Source organism: Scyliorhinus canicula, chromosome 25 (assembly GCF_902713615.1).
Source record: "Scyliorhinus canicula chromosome 25, sScyCan1.1, whole genome shotgun sequence".
Classification (NCBI taxonomy): Eukaryota; Metazoa; Chordata; class Chondrichthyes; order Carcharhiniformes; family Scyliorhinidae; genus Scyliorhinus; species Scyliorhinus canicula.
In genome coordinates this window covers 2,308,710-2,327,495 of record NC_052170.1, presented here as the reverse complement: position 1 = coordinate 2,327,495, position 18,786 = coordinate 2,308,710, and the positions used below count along the sequence as shown (strand labels likewise).

Genomic DNA, 18,786 nt, shown 5'->3' with positions numbered 1-18,786 from the left:
TATCCAAACCTTCCGCACAAAGTCCCTCACCTGTAGGTACCGAAACTCACTTCCTCTCGGGAGCTCTACCTTCTCCTTCAATTCATCGATACTGGCGAACCCTTCTGCCAGATACAGATCCCTCATCTTAACCAGCCCCATTTCCTATAAATGCTGTTAATCCCCCCACCCCCCCCGGCTCAAAACCATGTTTTTCACACAACGGTGTTAACACCGACAACCCCTCCATCCTAAAGTACCTCCTCAGCTGGTTCCAGATCTTCACCGTGGACTACACCTTCGGGCTCTCTGAATATCTGCTTGGTGCCATTGGCAACACTGTCATCACTGTAGCCTTTAAGATGGACCCCCATAGGATTCTTCCTCCATCCTGACCCATTCTACCCCCTCTCCTAACCCTCTCCTTCCCACCATCGCCTCACCTTCTCCACGTTCACCGCCCAATAGCAATGTAGCAGGTTCGGCAACACCAACCCTCCTTGCTGCCTCTGTAACAGGGTCCTCTTAACCCTTGGCACCTTCCCAGCCCATTCAAAGTCTGAAATAATTGTGTCCAGTTTCTGAAAGATTGCCTTCAGTATAAAGATCAGGAGTGTCTGGAATATGAACAGGAACCTTGGCAGAATGTTCATCTTCACCACTTGGGACTCTTCCTGCCAAAGTCAAGTGCAGCGTGTCCCACATCTTGAGATCCTCCCTAGCCTCCTCCACCAGTTTTGTTAAATTCCATTTGTGAAGCATCGCCCATTCCCTCACTACCTGAATCCCCAGGAATCTCTGTCTCTGGCCACGTTAAATGGCAACCCCCGCCCCCCAAATTGGCTTGCCGACCCAACTCATTCACCGAGAACACTTTGCTTTTCCCTACATTTAATTTATATGCCGAGAACGATCCAAACTTCCCCAACAGGCCTATGCTCCTCTCCAAGCCCTCCAGTGGGTCCAAAACATACAATAGTAGGTCATCAGCATAAAGTGACACCCGATGCTCCCTCCGTCCCTTTGTAATCCCTTGCCACTCTGCCGACCCCCTAAGAGCCATTGCCAGAGGCTCTGTAGCCAGTCCAAACAGCAGTGGCGACAATGGGTACCCCTGCCTTATCCCCTGTGTGGTTCAAAGTTCCGTGAACCCATGTCATTAGGCCTCGCCCTCGGTGCCACAAACTTCGACCTAAACCCAAACCTTCCCAGGACCTCAAACAGGATCACCATTCCACCGGGTCAAATGCCTTCTCCGCATCCATGTAATAATAATAATGTTTTATTGTCACAAGTATGAAGTTACTGTGAAAAGCTCCTAGTCGCCACATTCCGACACCTGTTCGGGGAGGCTGGTACGGGAATTGAACCAACGCTGCTGGCCTTGTTCTGCATTACAAACCAGCTGTCTAGTCCACTGAGCTAAACCAGCAAACACCACTATCTCCGGTACCTGAGCTCCCAACAGGATCTTAATTACATTTAACAGCCTCATTACTTTACTAGAAAGCTGCCTGCCCTTTACGAAGCCTGCTTGGTTCTCCGCATCCAGCCCTGGGACACAACCTTACATCCTTCCCGCCACCACCTTAGCCAGCACTTTCACGTCTGTATTTAACAATGATATGGGTCTATATGACCCACATTCCAACGGGTCCTTCCCCTTTTTTGGTATTAACGTGGTTGCTGTCTGTGTTATCGTCCAGCAGCTCCCAATGCCTCATTAAACCCCCCCAAGAGATATGGTGCCAGGTCTGTCGCAAACACCTTATAAAATTCCGTCGGGTAGTCATCGGGCCCAGGGTCTTCCCTGAATTCACACCCCTTATACTGTCCAATATCTCCCTCAGCCCCAGGGGCTCCTCTAACGCCTGCCTCTTCTCTTCCTCCAACTGTGGAAACTCCAGTTCGTCTAAGAACCATCCCATATCCCCCTCTTCATGCCCCAGGTCCCAAATGTACAGCTCTTTATAATAATCCCTAAACGCCTCGTTATTCTTCCCCGGCTCCGACACCACATTCTTTGTCCCAGTCCGTATCTTCAATATTTCCCTAGACGTTGTCTGCCTCCACAGCTGATGCACCAGCATGCGGCTCATCTTCTCTCAGTATTCGTACTGCATCCCTATTGCCCATGGGAGCTGTCCTACCTCCCTCTCTGTTGTCAGCCTATCAAATTGCCCATGTAAATGTTTTCCTCCTCGCCAATCCCTCCGTGGCACACACCCTCGAGTGCTCCCTATTTATCGCCAATATCTCATTCATTAGCCGTTCATATACCTCCCTCCTTTTCCTATCCACAAGAGCCTTGAACAAGATAATCTCCCCTCGAACCACCGCTTTTAGCGCTTCCCAAAAAGTGCCTGCCGACACCATCCCGTTCTGCATAATCATTAATCACAGCCCGCACTTTGTTACCAAACCCTCTATCTGTCAACAACCCCGAATCGAGCCTCCACCCCAGCCTCTGCTCCCATCCCGATCTAAACTGAATATCCAGCCAATGGGGCACGTGGTCCGAGATTACTATCCCCGTGTCCTCTGCCCCTTCCACCCCGACCAAAATCTCACAGGCCCACCACAAAAAAGTTGAGTCTGGAATTTACCCTGTACACATGCGAAAAAAGAAATACTCCCCTCACCCAGGTTCTTGAAGCACCACAGGTCCACCATACCCATCTTTTCCCAGCTCCTTTGCCATTGATATCCTACCCACTGACCTGGGGCTCGATCTATCTACCCTCGGCTCTAGGACACAATTAAAATCTCCTGGTTCACTGTTCGTGTGGAATTTGTACATTCTCCCATGTCCGAGTGGGTTTCATCCCCACAACCCAAAGACATGCTGGTTAGGTGGATTGGCCACGCTAAATTGCCCCTTAATTGGAAAAAAATTAATAATTAGGTACTCTAAATTTATTATTAAAAAAGATCTCCCATAATCAACCGATGCGTGGCCAAGTCCGGGATTGCTGCCAGCAATCCCCTCAAAACCAACATCATCCCACTTTGTTACATACACATTAACCAACACCACCAGTGTCCCTTCCAATACCTCACTCACAATCACATATCTCCCACCCGGGTCCCTCACTTCCTTCATGCTCACGAACCCCGTTTACTTGCTCATCAAAATTGCCACCCTCTGCGACTTTGAATCAAACCCCGAGTGGAAAACCTAACCCACCCACCCCTTCCTTAGTGTAACCCGGTCCTTCACGCGGAGGTGTGTCTCTAAATTTGCAGAAAAACTACCTCCATCACCACAAAACATCACACATCTAGTCTTAATTTGATCTGTTTTTAAAATGTACATTACAAAAAGATATTTAAGTCTGTAAAGCAAACAATCAAGACAAATATAAATTAGTCTTCACATCAATCACAGTTGGAAGAAAGTTGTTTTCAGTGAACGCTTTTGTTACTATTATTAAACCCATCTAAGCAGCAGATGCCAGGTGACTATCCGGTACTTGTGGAAATAACAATAAAGTATTAAAAACACAGATACAAAAGTAGCAAGCAATGTCAGCAAGGAAATGCTGCAGTTGTAACATTAATTGCTGAGTGGTCTGTAAATTAACAATTAGCAGCATCGTTCAGTAACAATTAACAATAAGAGAGTTTTGTTGAAATCAGGCCTTGTAATATCAGTTTAATCAGTTAAACACATTTGCAATTGCTGTTATTCCAATAAGATATGGATCACATTTCTGTAAAGAGTAATTTTCTTGATCATTTCCATCAGGAGTGGACAGTTATTGGATTTTCCGTGGCCCTTTGTGTTTCAAGCACAATCCGAAGGATGCTAATATCATCAATAGCAATATTATTCCTGGGATCACAAAATGTGGGAAACACCTTCCACCTATGAAAATGTAACAAACAACCAGTTACATAAACTACTGAAAAAATACATCTCGAAATCCTTCCTGTTCCAAACAATGGGAATTTTCCATTGAGCATTTAGTATGCAATATTCAGCTCATCTTTTGAAGTTGTGTTGTCCATCTCCGCTCATACCCCAGCCAATTCTGCTGCCACAGCGGAGTCAGCGCATTGCCAACCCATTCCCAACTGTCAGTGTGCACAGTCAGCCCATTCCCAACTGTCATGGTGCACAGTCACCCATTCCCAACTCATTCCCAACGCTCATGGTGCACAGTCAGCCCATTCCCAACTCATTCCCAACGCTCATGGTGCACAGTCAGCCCATTCCCAACTGCCATTGTGCACAGTCAGCCCATTCCCAACTGTCATGGTGCACAGTCAGCCCATTCCCAACTGCCATTGTGCACAGTCAGCCCATTCCCAACTGCCATTGTGCACAGTCAACCCATTCCCAACTCATTCCCAACGCTCATGGTGCACAGTCAGTCCATTCCCAACTGTCATGGCGCACAGTCAGCCCATTCCCAACTGTCATTGTGCACAGTCAGCCCATTCCCAACTGCCATTGTGCACAGTCAACCCATTCCCAACTCATTCCCAACGCTCATGGTGCACAGTCAGCCCATTCCCAACTGCCATTGTGCACAGTCAGCCCATTTCCAACTGTCACTGTGCACAGTCAGCCCATTCCCAACTGTCATTGTGCACAGTCAGCCCATTCCCAACTGTCATTGTGCAGAGTCAGCCCATTCCCAACTGTCATTGTGCACAGTCACCCCATTCCCAACTGTCATTGTGCACAGTCAGCCCATTCCCAACTGTCATGGCGCAGAGTTAGCCCATTCCCAACTGTCATGGTGCACAGTCAGCCCATTCCCAACTGTCATGGTGCACAGTCAGCCCATTTCCAACTGTCATGGCGCAGAGTTAGCCCATTCCCAACTGTCATTGTGCACAGTCAGCCCATTCCCAACTGTCATGGCGCAGAGTTAGCCCATTCCCAACTCATTCACTATGATCATGTTGCACAACCAATTCCCAACTATCATGTAACACAGTCAGCCCATTCCCAACTGTCATTGTGCACAGTCAGCCCATTCCCAACTGTCATTGGGCACAGTCAGCCCATTCCCAACTGTCACTGTGCACAGTCAGCCCATTCCCAACTGTCATTGTGCACAGTCAGCCCATTCCCAACTGTCATTGTGCACAGTCAGCCCATTCCCAACTGTCGTTGTGCACAGTCAGCCCATTCCCAACTATCATTGTACAGTCAGCCCATTCCCAACTGTCATTGGGCACAGTCAGCCCATTCCCAACTGTCACTGTGCACAGTCAGCCCATTCCCAACTGTCATTGTGCACAGTCAGCCCATTCCCAACTATCATTGTGCACAGTCAGCCCATTCCCAACTGTCATTGTGCACAGTCAGCCCATTCCCAACTATCATGGCGCAGAGTCAGCCCATTCCCAACTGTCATTGTGCAGTCAGCCCATTCCCAACTGCCATTGTGCACAGTCAGCCCATTCCCAACTGTCATTGTGCACAGTCAGCCCATTCCCAACTGCCATGGTGCACAGTCAGCCCATTCCCAACTGTCATTGTGCACAGTCAGCCCATTCCCAACTGTCATTGTGCACAGTCAGCCCATTCCCAACTGTCATTGTGCACAGTCAGCCCATTCCCAACTGTCATTGTGCAGTCAGCCCATTCCCAACTGTCATTGTGCACAGTCAGCCCATTCCCAACTGTCATTGTGCACAGTCAGCCCATTCCCAACTGCCATGGTGCACAGTCAGCCCATTCCCAACTGTCATTGTGCAGTCAGCCCATTCCCAACTGTCATTGTGCACAGTCAGCCCATTCCCAACTGTCATTGTGCACAGTCAGCCCATTCCCAACTGTCATTGTGCACAGTCAGCCCATTCCCAACTGCCATTGTGCACAGTCAGCCCATTCCCAACTGTCATTGTGCACAGTCAGCCCATTTCCAACTGTCATTGTGCAGTCAGCCCATTCCCAACTGTCATGGCGCAGAGTAAGTCCATTCCCAACTGTCATGGTGCACAGTCAGCCCATTCCCAACTGTCATGGCGCAGAGTTAGCCCATTCCCAACTGTCATGGCGCAGGGTAAGCCCATTCCCAACTGTCATGGTGCACAGTCAGCCCATTCCCAACTGTCATTGAGCACAGTAAGCCCATTCCCAACTGTCATGGTGCACAGTCAGCCCATTCCCAAATGCCATTGTGCACAGTCAGCCCATTCCCAACTGCCATTGTGCACAGTCAGCCCATTCCCAACTGTCATGGCGCAGAGTTAGCCCATTCCCAACTCATTCACTATGATCATGTTGCACAACCAATTCCCAACTATCATTGTGCACAGTCAGCCCATTCCCAACTGTCATTGTGCACAGTTAGCCTATTCCCAACTGTCATTGGGCACAGTCAGCCCATTCCCAACTGTCATGGTGCACAGTCAGCCCATTCCCAACTGTCATTGTGCACAGTCAGCCCATTCCCAACTGTCATGGTGTACAGTCAGCCCATTCCCAACTGTCACTGTGCAGTCAGCCCATTCCCAACTGTCATTGTGCACAGTCAGCCCATTCCCAACTGTCATTGTGCACAGTCAGCCCATTCCCAACTGCCATGGCGCACAGTCAGCCCATTCCCATCTGTCATTGTGCACAGTCAGCCCATTCCCAACTGTCATTGTGCACAGTCAGCCCATTCCCAACTATCATTGTGCAGAGTCAGCCCATTCCCAACTGTCATTGTGCAGAGTCAGCCCATTCCCAACTGTCATTGTGCAGAGTCAGCCCATTCCCAACTGTCATTGTGCAGAGTCAGCCCATTCCCAACTGTCATTGTGCAGAGTCAGCCCATTCCCAACTGTCATGGTGCACAGTCAGCCCATTCCCAACTTCATGGTGCACAGTCAGCCAATTCCCAACTGTCATGGTGCACAGTCCACCCATTCCCAACTGTCATTGTGCAGTCAGCCCATTCCCAACTGTCATTGTGCACAGTCAGCCCATTCCCAACTGTCATTGTGCACAGTCAGCCCATTCCCAACTGTCATTGTGCACAGTCAACCCATTCCCAACTGTCATTGTGCACAGTCTGCCCATTCCCAACTGCCATGGTGCACAGTCAGCCCATTCCCAACTGTCATTGTGCACAGTCAGCCCATTCCCAACTGTCATTGTGCACAGTCAGCCCATTCCCAACTGTCATGGCGCACAGTAAGCCCATTCCCAACTGTCATTGTGCACAGTCTGCCCATTCCCAACTGCCATGGTGCACAGTCAGCCCATTCCCAACTGTCATTGTGCACAGTCAGCCCATTCCCAACTGTCATGGTGCACAGTCAGCCCATTCCCAACTGTCGTGGTGTACAGTCAACCCATTCCCAACTGTCACTGTGCACAGTCAGCCCATTCCCAACTGTCATTGTGCACAGTCAGCCCATTCCCAACTGTCATGGCGCAGAGTCAGCCCATTCCCAACTATCATTGAGCACAGTCTGCCCATTCCCAACTGTCATGGTGTACAGTCAGCCCATTCCCAACTGTCATTGTGCACAGTCAGCCCATTCCCAACTGTCATTGTGCACAGTCAGCCCATTCCCAACTGTCATTGTGCAGTCAGCCCATTCCCAACTGTCATTGTGCACAGTCAGCCCATTCCCAACTGTCATTGTGCACAGTCAGCCCATTCCCAACTGTCATTGTGCACAGTCAGCCCATTCCCAACTGTCATGGTGCACAGTCAGCCCATTCCCAACCGTCATTGTGCACAGTCAGCCCATTCCCAACTGTCATTGTGCAGAGTCAGCCCATTCCCAACTGTCATTGTGCACAGTCAGCCCATTCCCAACTGTCATTGTGCACAGTCAGCTCATTCCCAACTGTCATTGTGCACAGTCAGCCCATTCCCAATTGTCATGGTGTACAGTCAGCCCATTCCCAACTGTCATTGTGCACAGTCAGCCCATTCCCAACTGTCATTGTGCACAGTCAGCCCATTCCCAACTGTCATTGTGCAGTCAGCCCATTCCCAACTGTCATTGTGCACAGTCAGCCCATTCCCAACTGTCATTGTGCACAGTCAGCCCATTCCCAACTGTCATTGTGCACAGTCAGCCCATTCCCAACTGTCATTGTGCACAGTCAGCCCATTCCCAACTGTCATGGTGCACAGTCAGCCCATTCCCAACCGTCATTGTGCACAGTCAGCCCATTCCCAACTGTCATTGTGCAGAGTCAGCCCATTCCCAACTGTCATTGTGCACAGTCAGCCCATTCCCAACTGTCATTGTGCACAGTCAGCTCATTCCCAACTGTCATTGTGCACAGTCAGCCCATTCCCAATTGTCATGGTGTACAGTCAGCCCATTCCCAACTGTCATGGTGCACAGTCAGCCCATTCCCAACTGTCATGGTGCACAGTCAGCCCATTCCCAACTGTCATGGTGCAGAGTCAGCCCATTCCCAACTGTCATTGTGCACAGTCAGCCCATTCCCAACTGTCATTGTGCACAGTCAGCCCATTCCCAACTGTCATTGTGCACAGTCAGCCCATTCCCAACTGTCATGGTGCACAGTCAGCCCATTCCCAAATGCCATTGTGCACAGTCAGCCCATTCCCAACTGTCATGGCGCACAATCAGCCCATTCCCAACCGTCATTGTACACAGTCAGCCCATTCCCAACTGTCATTGTGCAGAGTCAGCCCATTCCCAACTGTCATTGTGCATAATCAGCCCATTCCCAACTGTCATTGTGCACAGTCAGCCCATTCCCAACTGTCATTGTGCACAGTCAGCCCATTCCCAACTGTAATGGTGCACAGTCAGCCCATTCCCAACTGTCATTGTGCACAGTCAGCCCATTCCCAACTGTCATTGTGCACAGTCAGCCCATTCCCAACTGCCATTGTGCACAGTCAGCCCATTCCCAACTGTCATTGTGCACAGTCAGCCCATTCCCAACTGTCATGGTGTACAGTCAGCCCATTCCCAACTGTCATGGTGCACAGTCAGCCCATTCCCAACTGTCATGGTGCACAGTCAGCCCATTCCCAACTGTCATGGTGCACAGTCAGCCCATTCCCAACTGCCATGGCGCACAGTCAGCCCATTCCCAACTGTCATTGTGCACAGTCAGCCCATTCCCAACTGTCATTGTGCACAGTCAGCCCATTCCCAACTGTCATGGTGCACAGTCAGCCCATTCCCAACTGTCATGGTGTACAGTCAGCCCATTCCCAACTTTCATTGTGCACAGTCAGCCCATTCCCAACTGTCATTGTGCACAGTCAGCCCATTCCCAACTGTCATGGTGCACAGTCAGCCCATTCCCAAATGCCATTGTGCAGTCAGCCCATTCCCAACTGTCATGGCGCAGAGTCAGCCCATTCCCAACTGTCATGGTGCACAGTCAGCCCATTCCCAACTGTCATGGTGCACAGTCAGCCCATTCCCAACTGTCATTGTGCACAGTCAGCCCATTCCCAACTGTCATTGTGCACAGTCAGCCCATTCCCAACTGTCATGGCGCACAGTCAGCCCATTCCCAACTGCCATGGTGCACAGTCAGCCCATTCCCAACTGTCATGGTGCACAGTCAGCCCATTCTCAACTGTCATTGTGCACAGTCAGCCCATTCCCAACTGTCATTGTGCACAGTTAGCCTATTCCCAACTGTCATTGTGCACAGTCAGCCCATTCCCAACTGTCATTGTGCACAGTTAGCCTATTCCCAACTGTCATTGTGCACAGTCAGCCCATTCCCAACTGTCATGGCGCACAGTCAGCCCATTCCCAACTGTCATTGTGCACAGTCAGCCCATTCCCAACTGTCATTGTGCACAGTCAGCCCATTCCCAACTGTCATTGTGCACAGTTAGCCTATTCCCAACTGTCATTGTGCACAGTCAGCCCATTCCCAACTGTCATTGTGCACAGTCAGCCCATTCCCAACTGTCATGGCGCACAGTCAGCCCATTCCCAACTGTCATTGTGCACAGTCAGCCCATTCCCAACTGTCATTGTGCACAGTCAGCCCATTCCCAACTGTCATTGTGCACAGTTAGCCTATTCCCAACTGTCATTGTGCACAGTCAGCCCATTCCCAACTGTCATTGTGCACAGTTAGCCTATTCCCAACTGTCATTGTGCACAGTCAGCCCATTCCCAACTGTCATTGTGCACAGTCAGCCCATTCCCAACTGTCATGGCGCACAGTCAGCCCATTCCCAACTGTCATTGTGCACAGTCAGCCCATTCCCAACTGTCATTGTGCACAGTCAGCCCATTCCCAACTGTCATTGTGCACAGTTAGCCTATTCCCAACTGTCATTGTGCACAGTCAGCCCATTCCCAACTGTCATTGTGCACAGTTAGCCTATTCCCAACTGTCATTGTGCACAGTCAGCCCATTCCCAACTGTCATTGTGCACAGTCAGCCCATTCCCAACTGTCATGGCGCACAGTCAGCCCATTCCCAACTGTCATTGTGCACAGTCAGCCCATTCCCAACTGTCATTGTGCACAGTCAGCCCATTCCCAACTGTCATTGTGCACAGTTAGCCTATTCCCAACTGTCATTGTGCACAGTCAGCCCATTCCCAACTGTCATTGTGCACAGTTAGCCTATTCCCAACTGTCATTGTGCACAGTCAGCCCATTCCCAACTGTCCCACATTCAATTTGTACCCAGAGAAGGCCCCAAATTTCCCCAACAGGTCCATAATTCTCCCCATACTCTCCTACGAATCATATAGCAGTGGATTGTCAGCAGAAAACGGCACCCTTTCAGTTCCTCGCCACTCATCTGAAGCTCGGAGCGCAATGGCCAAAGACTCTATTGTCAATGCAAACAACAATGGTGACAAAGGGCACCCTGCCTCGTTTCCATATGTAGCCTAAAATATTTAGAGTCCATCCCATTTGTCCTCATGCTCACCATGGAGAATGCCTAGAGCAGGGCTGGGCAAACTTTTCCGTGCAAGGGCCACATTCAGAAATTCACAATTTTAAAGGGCCGCATAGTATATTAATTAATAGTCCCGGTTGTAACCAATTAGCGTGCGGCATATACCTCAGCGCTTCCCCCGGCGGCATCCTGCCTTTAGCCCTCTTTTTCTCTCACTTTCCAAAATGGCGCTTCACCCGGTTATGATTCTGGGCGCCTCATATAGAACATAGAACAGTATAGCACAGAACAGGCCCTTCGGCCCTCGATGTTGTGCCGAGCAATGATCACCCTACTCAAGTCAACGTATCCACCCTATACCCGTAACCCAACAACCCCCCCTTTAACCTTATTAAAAAAAATAAAAATTATTTTTTTTAAATTTCTTTTTTTTTTAATGACTTGATCTTGGTGGGCCGCATAAAGACCTTTGGCGACCCGCGGGCCGTAGTTTGCCCACCCCTGGCCTAGAGTAACCAAACCAGTGCCACAAACGTTGGTCCATACCCAAACCTCAGGGTCTCAAACATCCCTCCAATCGCCTTGACACTCAACTCGAGCAAAGCCTTCTCTACATCTATTGATACAATCACCTCTGGCACCCTACTACTCAATGGGTGATGACCACGTTCAATAACCTCCTAATGACATCGGCTGCCCTTCATAAACCCCGTCTGATCCTCTGAGACTACCTCCGGCACACATCCCTCTGATTGCCTTGACAAAAACTTGGCCAGCATCTTGACGTCTGTATTTAGGAATGAAATGGGACTGTAAGACCCACATTCCATATCTATCTTTGGAATCAAAGAAATAAAGGTCTGTGTGCCAATGTGCCTGGAAGCACCCCTTTCTCCAGTGCTTCATTGAACATGCTCAGGAGGTGAGGGGCCTGTTACCGAAAAACTGCATATAAACTTTGACCGGGAAGCCGTTGGGGCTATATAACCCTTGATAAAAGGCCTCAAAACCCTCACTGATTCTTTCTGGTACAGTCGTCCCCGCTCCCCCTCCCCCCCCACTTCCAGACTGTAACCTGCACAGTCTCCTGTGCCGCAGCTGTCTCAACTGGTGGGTTCTCACCAAACTCCGACTGGGCACCCCTTACCCGATGAAGCTCACCCATCGCCTTTCCCATTGTCAACCAGTCGAACTTCCCCTGCAATTCCTTTCTCTCTGCCAAAAGCTTCCTGGCCCTGGTCAGAGTCGCTGAATATCTACGATCTCCCTCCACAATACCCTCCAGCAGCCTCTCCTCCCTCTCTATTTTACCCCTATGGACCTTGAAAGAAAACACCTGCCCCCAGACTACCTCCTTCAATGCCTCCCAGAATATGGTCGCAGTGACCTCCCCGTTTCAGAACATAAGAACTAGGAGCAGGAGTCGGCCATCTGGCCCCTCGAGCCTGCTCCGCCATTCAATGAGATCATGGCTGATCTTTTGTGGACTCAGCTCCACTTTCCGGCCCGAACACCATAACCCTTAATCCCTTTATTCTTCAAAAAACTATCTATCTTTATCTTGAAAACTTTTAATGAAGGAGCCTCAATTGCTTCACTGGGCAAGGAATTCCGTAGATTCACAACCCTTTGGGTGAAGAAGTTCCTCCTAAACTCAGTCCTAAATCTACTTTGCATCTATCCTATCTATTCCCTTCATAATTTGATATGTTTGTATAAGATTGCCCCGCACCCTTCTAAATTCTAACGAGTACAGTCCCAGTCTACTCTACCTCTCATCGTAATCCAACCCCCTCAACTCTGGAATTAATTTAGTGAATCTCCTCTGCACACCCTCCAGTGCCAGTACGTCCTTTCTCAGGTAAGGAGACCAAAACTGAACACAATAGTCCAGGTGTGGCCTCACTAGCACCCTATACAGCTGCAACATAACCTCCCTGTTTTTAAATTCCATCCCTCTAGCAAGGAAGGACAAAATTCCAACTGCCTTCTTAATTATTTGCTGCACCTGCAAACCAACTTTTTGCGATTCATGCACAAGGACACCCAGGTCCTTCTGCACAGCAACATGCTGCAATTTTTTACCATCTAAATAAGAGTCCATTTTGATGTTATTCCTACCAAAATGGATGACCTCACATTTACCAACATTGTACTCCATCTGCCAGATCCTTGCCCACTCACATAAACTATCTATATCCCTCTGCAGACTTTCAGTGTCCTCTGCATACTTTACTCTACCACCCATTTTTGTGTCATCTGCAAACTTTGACACATTACAATTGGTTCCCAACTCCAAATCATCAATGTGAATTGCGGTCCCAACGCTGATCCCTGACGGACACCACTAGCCACTGATCGCCAACCAGAAAAACACCCATTTATCCCCACTGTTTGCTTTCTGTCAGTTAACCAATCCTCGATCCATGCTAATACATTACCCATAACGCCATGCACCTTTATCTTATGCAGCAACTTTTGTGCGGCACCTTGTTGAATGCCTTCTGGAAATAGAGATACACCACAATCACAGGTTCCCCGTTGTCTACTGTGCTCGTAATGTCCTCAAGACGGTACGGTAACACAGTGGTTGAAGCACAGTTTTGCGTCACAGCTCTAGGGTCCCAGGTTCGATTCCCCGCTTGGGTCACTGTCTGTGCGGAGTCTGTACGTTCTTCCCGTGTTTGCGTGGGTCTCCTCCGGGTGCTCCGGTTTCCTCCCACAGTCCAAAGAAGTGCCTGTTCGGTGGGTTGGCCGTGATAAATTGCCTTTCGTGTCCAAAAAAGGTTAGGTGGAGGTTACGGGGATAGGGTGGAGGTGTGGGCTTAGGTAGGGTGCTCTTTCCAAGGGTGGTGCAGACTCGATGGGCCGAATGGCCTCCTTCTGTGTTGTAAATTATATGATTCTATGCCAGTGCACCAGGATAGTTGGGAATGGGCTGACTGTCTTCCACGACAGTTGGGAATAGGTTAAAAAAGAACAAACAATGAATAAGCTGACTGCACAACAGCAGTTGGGAATGGGTTGACTGTGCGCCATGGCAGTTGGGAATGGGTTGACTACACTCTATTATAGTTGGGAATGGGCTGACTGTCTTTCCTTGCAGTTGGTGTCATGTGAGTGTCCCTTTAAGAAAGGTTTAGTCTCTAATCATGTGGCTTGCAGCACATTGGGCTGTGGCTGTCAGATGAGAGGGGATTTCAGTTTCTGTTTGACTGATTTGGACTGCAGAAGGAGGAAGACGTGTTTTGCCATGTTTTTCTCTACTTTCATTTTAAAAGCTGTTCCAGTAAAAAGCATATTGGTTGTGGCTAACTGCCTCGTTAACTTTAAATATATAGTTGCTTCCAGGTTCGATTCCCGGCTGGGTCACTGTCTGTGCGGAGTCTGCACGTCCTCCCCGTGTGTGCGTGGGTTTCCTCCGGGTGCTCCAGTTTCCTCCCACAGTCCAAAGATGTGCGGGTTAGGTGGATTGGCCATGCTAAATTGCCCGTAGTGTCCTAAAAAGTAAGGTTAAGTGGGGGGGGGGGGGGGGGGGGGGGGGGGGTTGTTGGGTTATAGGGTGGATACGTGGGTTTGAGTAGGGTGATCATTGCTCGGCACAACATCGAGGGCCGAAGGGCCTGTTCTGTGCTGTACTGTTCTATGTTCTATATGTTAACTTCTTCTGATTAAAGTGTCTCAGACGTCTGATGAATCACACCTGGCATGAAGGCTTTTGTGCTCATCCTAGCCAAATGCAATATAAATATTGTAGGTCAGATGAACTTCATAATAATAGTTTCTAAGCCCTGGCCCACAACAAAATTAGCGGCTTGTCCGGAATAAAGTCTTTCGTTTGTGATTGGGTTGGCTTAGTCAACTTATAGAGAGTGAAGGGTGAGGATATTTACAAACTGACCTGTGACCCTGATGTCCACTTCCTTCTCTTCAATTCCATATGGATTGGTTGCTCTACATTGATAAATTCCTTGATGTCCTGATGTTGCGTAGGAAATACGGAGGACTCCAGGGGAACCAATCTCAACCTTGTTGCCGTTACTGGGATCTTCCCACTTTAATGTAGGTGTGGGATTTCCATTGGAATTGCAGATCATTGTAACCTCATCACCTTTCCTGACGTTTACTGGAAACCCTGACACAGTTTTGTTATTCACTGATATGGTTGTGTCTCCTGGTTTATCTGGAAAAGAAATGTGAAACAATATGAAAATGGGGAGGTGTTTGGAGAATCAGCACAGCAGGGGTGGGACACAAGATCAGCCACATTGCCAGTGAGTTCCCAATCCCAGCCGTGTCAGTGTGGGAAAAGCACAGGGCTTTTCACCAGCACTATTTAAAGGGCTTATCCAGTACTTACAGGTTAGATATGAGTTGGTTATTGCAGCCGATGATTAACATGTGAACATTCTGCAGCTTGTTTTCTGTCTGTGGAAACTATATTCTGATTGCTGAGAGGGAGACTTTGGTGGTGGTGCTGCACCAACTTTGATTTTTTTCCAAACTGTTCTAACCAGGACACATTGTGACTGGCCCTGCTCTGGCCTACTCACTATTAGAATTGAAGCAGCATGTAGTGGCAGATAGCTAATGCTGTGGCTAGAATGGAGATGCGGCATCAAAAACAGCAGGGGTGAGCATCAGATATTCCTGGATGCTCTGTGTTCTGGAAAGGTAGGGCAGGAGCGATGACTTGACCAAATATTTGATGGTACAAAGTGCAAGGAAGTGATGATAGGACAGTAAACGAATAAAAGATGCGTCTAGAGCAGGATTTCCAAACATTTTTGGCCAGGGAAGCCTTTTGTCCTCCCAAGATATTGCGCAACCCCTAAGATACATTTTAAGTATGTTGAACGACAAAATCATTGATTCCATTTGCACAAACTTATAACTGTGGGGAGCGGAGGAGGTGAGTAGGTATCTTTGCTCACAGGCAAAGAGCAGATGGCACTGACTTGCCACACCACTGCTCGGTGGTGGGTGGCGGGGACAGCCCTAGATAGTGTGGGCTGCCATGCGCGGGGGGGGGGGAGGGAAGGTGCTGAGGGAGCAACAGGGGGGCAAACTCTCGTAGCACCACCATGCCAACCCCTTCATCGTGCTTATCCATACCAGGGGCAATCCTTGTCCCTGCCTATCTGGTCCACCGACCACCCATAACCTAAACCAACTGTCGAGGCCTCTGGCCATGCGAGTGAAGGCTATCGCTAATAGAAATTGGCAATCATGCTGAGGAGCACTACAGGATGGGAGGCTGTCTCTGGAGGGATAAGGGGTATTCTCTGAGGACCTGGCTAAAGATGCCAGTATGGAGGCTGGCGACCGAAGGGGAGACCGAATTCAACGAAGCCCATGCGCCCGGGCTTTCATTGAACAGTGCACCTGACTCCTCAAGATGCGGTTCCAATGCCTCGAGCACTCCGGTGGTGTCCACCTGTATAACGCCCGGAGGGCCATCTGCTTTGCGGTGGTCTTCTGTGCCCTCCACAAACTCGCACAGCAGCAGAGCGACATGTTGGAGGTTGGTGATGAGGAACATGTGGCCATCCGTGGCTTTTCCCTTTGGAAATGGCACGGTAGCAGAGTGGTTAGCACAATTGCCTCACAGCTGCAGGGTCCCAAGTTCGATTCCCGGCTTGGGTCACTGTCTGTGCGGAGTCTGCACGTTCTCCCCGTGTCTGCGTGGGTTTCCTCCGAGTGCTCCGGTTTCCTCCCACAGTCCAAAGATGTGCGGGTTAGGTGGATTGGCCATGATAAATTGCCCTTAGTGACCAAAAAAGGGTTGTAGAGCGACTGGGTTATGGGGATAGGGTGGAGGAGTGGGCTTAAATAGGGTGCCCTTTCCAAGGGCCGGTGCAGACTCGATGGGCCGAATGGCCTCTGCACTGTAAATTCTATGATCTCCGAGGAGGAGGACGAGGACGATGAGGTGGCACTGGACCAGCCGGGGCTGGGGGACGAGGCCGGGGAGGAAACTGAGAACCAGCCAGATGCTGCAGGACAGGCTGCAATGGTGAGCATCCTGCCAGGGAGGCCCTCCTACTCATCCAATTAACTTCGAATGTGGCCTGGTCCGTCACCCCTGACTCCATTTCCCATCCTCCCAGGGTATGTGTCAAATCAGTTTGCTGGGACTGTGTCGTCACCGTCAGCAGGTCACTGTCAAGGGCAGGGGGTTGATGATAACCTGCAAAGAGCTAAGTGCCAGTGCTCCTGTGTCATAGTTTGACCCCTGCCCGTCTGCTGAGTGCTCACTCACACCCATCACCTCCGCAGTGTGCCTGGGGAGGGGTGGGGATGGGGACGCCTGGAGAGATGGGCCAAGGGTTCGGAGGTCGGGCCGCATTGCGGATGAAAGTGACAGAGGCGTCATACTGGTTGTGCACAAGAGTATTTATTGTGTTTTACAATTCCCCACTCTCCCCAAGTATGCTGCCACCTCCAAGCCTGTACCGGTCTTGATACCACCCTTGGCCAAAACCCTCAGCCTGGAGTCCAGTTACTAGTGGTGTATCATAGGGATCTGTTTTGGGGCCGTTGCTGTTTGTCATTTTTATAAATGACCTGGAGGAGAGCGTAGAAGGATGGGTGAGTAAATTTGCAGATGACACTAAAGTTGGTGGAGTTGTGGACAGTGTGGAAGGATGTTACAAGTTACAGAGGGACATAGATAAACTGCAGAGCTATAATGCGGCGACCAGAATTGCACGCAATACTCCAATGCCATTTCCTCCCTTGCTTCCCTCAGTGTTCTGGGGGAATCCCATCGGCCCAGGAGACTTATCTATCTTAATATCTTTTAAAACACCCAATACCTCCTCCTTTTTGATGTCAACATGACCCAGACTATCCATGCACCCTACCCAAGAATCATCTTCCACAAAGTCCTTTTCTTTGGTGAACACTGATGCAAAGTACTCATTTAGTACCTCGCCCATTTCATAGAATTTTTTAATAGAATCATAGAATTTACAGTACAGAAGGAGGCCATTTGGCCCATCGAGTCTGCACCGGCTCTTGGAAAGAGCACCCTACCCAGGCCCACATCTCCAGCCTATCCCCATAACCCAGTAACCTCATCCAACACAAAGGGCAATTTCCTCTGCCTCAATACATAAATTCCCCCCACTCTCCTTAAATGGTCAATCCTTTCCCTGGCCACACTCTTGCTTTTTACATATGAATAAAAAGCTTTGGGATTCACCTTAATCCTACTTGCCAAGAACTTTTCATGACCCCTCCTAGCCGTCCTAATTTCCCGATAAAGTACCTTCCTACTTTCTTTATATTCCTCAAGCGTTTCGACTGTTCCCACCCTTCTAGACCTTACAAAAGCTTCCTTTTCCTTTTTGACGAGGTTCACAAGACGGTACGGTAGCACAGTGGTTGAAGCACAGTTTTGCGTCACAGCTCTAGGGTCCCAGGTTCGATTCCCCGCTTGGGTCACTGTCTGTGCGGAGTCTGCACGTTCTCCCCGTGTTTGCGTGGGTTTCCTCCGGGTGCTCCGGTTTCCTCCAACAGTCCAAAGAAGTGCCTGTTCGGTGGGTTGGCCATGATAAATTGCCTTTAGTGTCCAAAAAAGGTTAGGTGGAGGTTACGGGGATAGGGTGGAGGTGTGGGCATAGGTAGGGTGCTCTTTCCAAGGGTAGTGCAGACTCGATGGGCCGAATGGCCTCCTTCTGTGCTGTAAATTATATGATTCTAGGCAAGTGCACCAGGATAGTTGGGAATGGGCTGACTGTCTTCCATGACAGTTAGGAATAGGTTACAAAAGAACAAACAATGAATAAGCTGACTGTGCACAACGACAGTTGGGAATGGGCTGACTGTGCGCCATGGCAGTTGGGAATGGGTTGACTGTGCACCATGACAGTTGGGAATGGGCTGACTGTGCACCATGACAGTTGGGAATGGGCTGACTGTGCACAATGACAGTTGGGAATGGGCTGGTTATGCGCAATGACAGTTGG

General features: G+C 49.6%; 1 protein-coding gene across 1 annotated transcript in view; it reads right to left on the bottom strand.

Annotated features, from left to right (window-relative positions):
- LOC119956995 (hemicentin-1-like) overlaps window positions 1-18,786 on the bottom strand; it is a 339,271-nt gene that overhangs the window by 49,383 nt on the left and 271,102 nt on the right. The window contains exon 36 of the mRNA XM_038784579.1: window positions 14,715-14,996. Coding sequence (XP_038640507.1) covers window positions 14,715-14,996 — 282 coding nt within the window. The remainder of the gene's footprint in view (window positions 1-14,714; window positions 14,997-18,786) is intronic.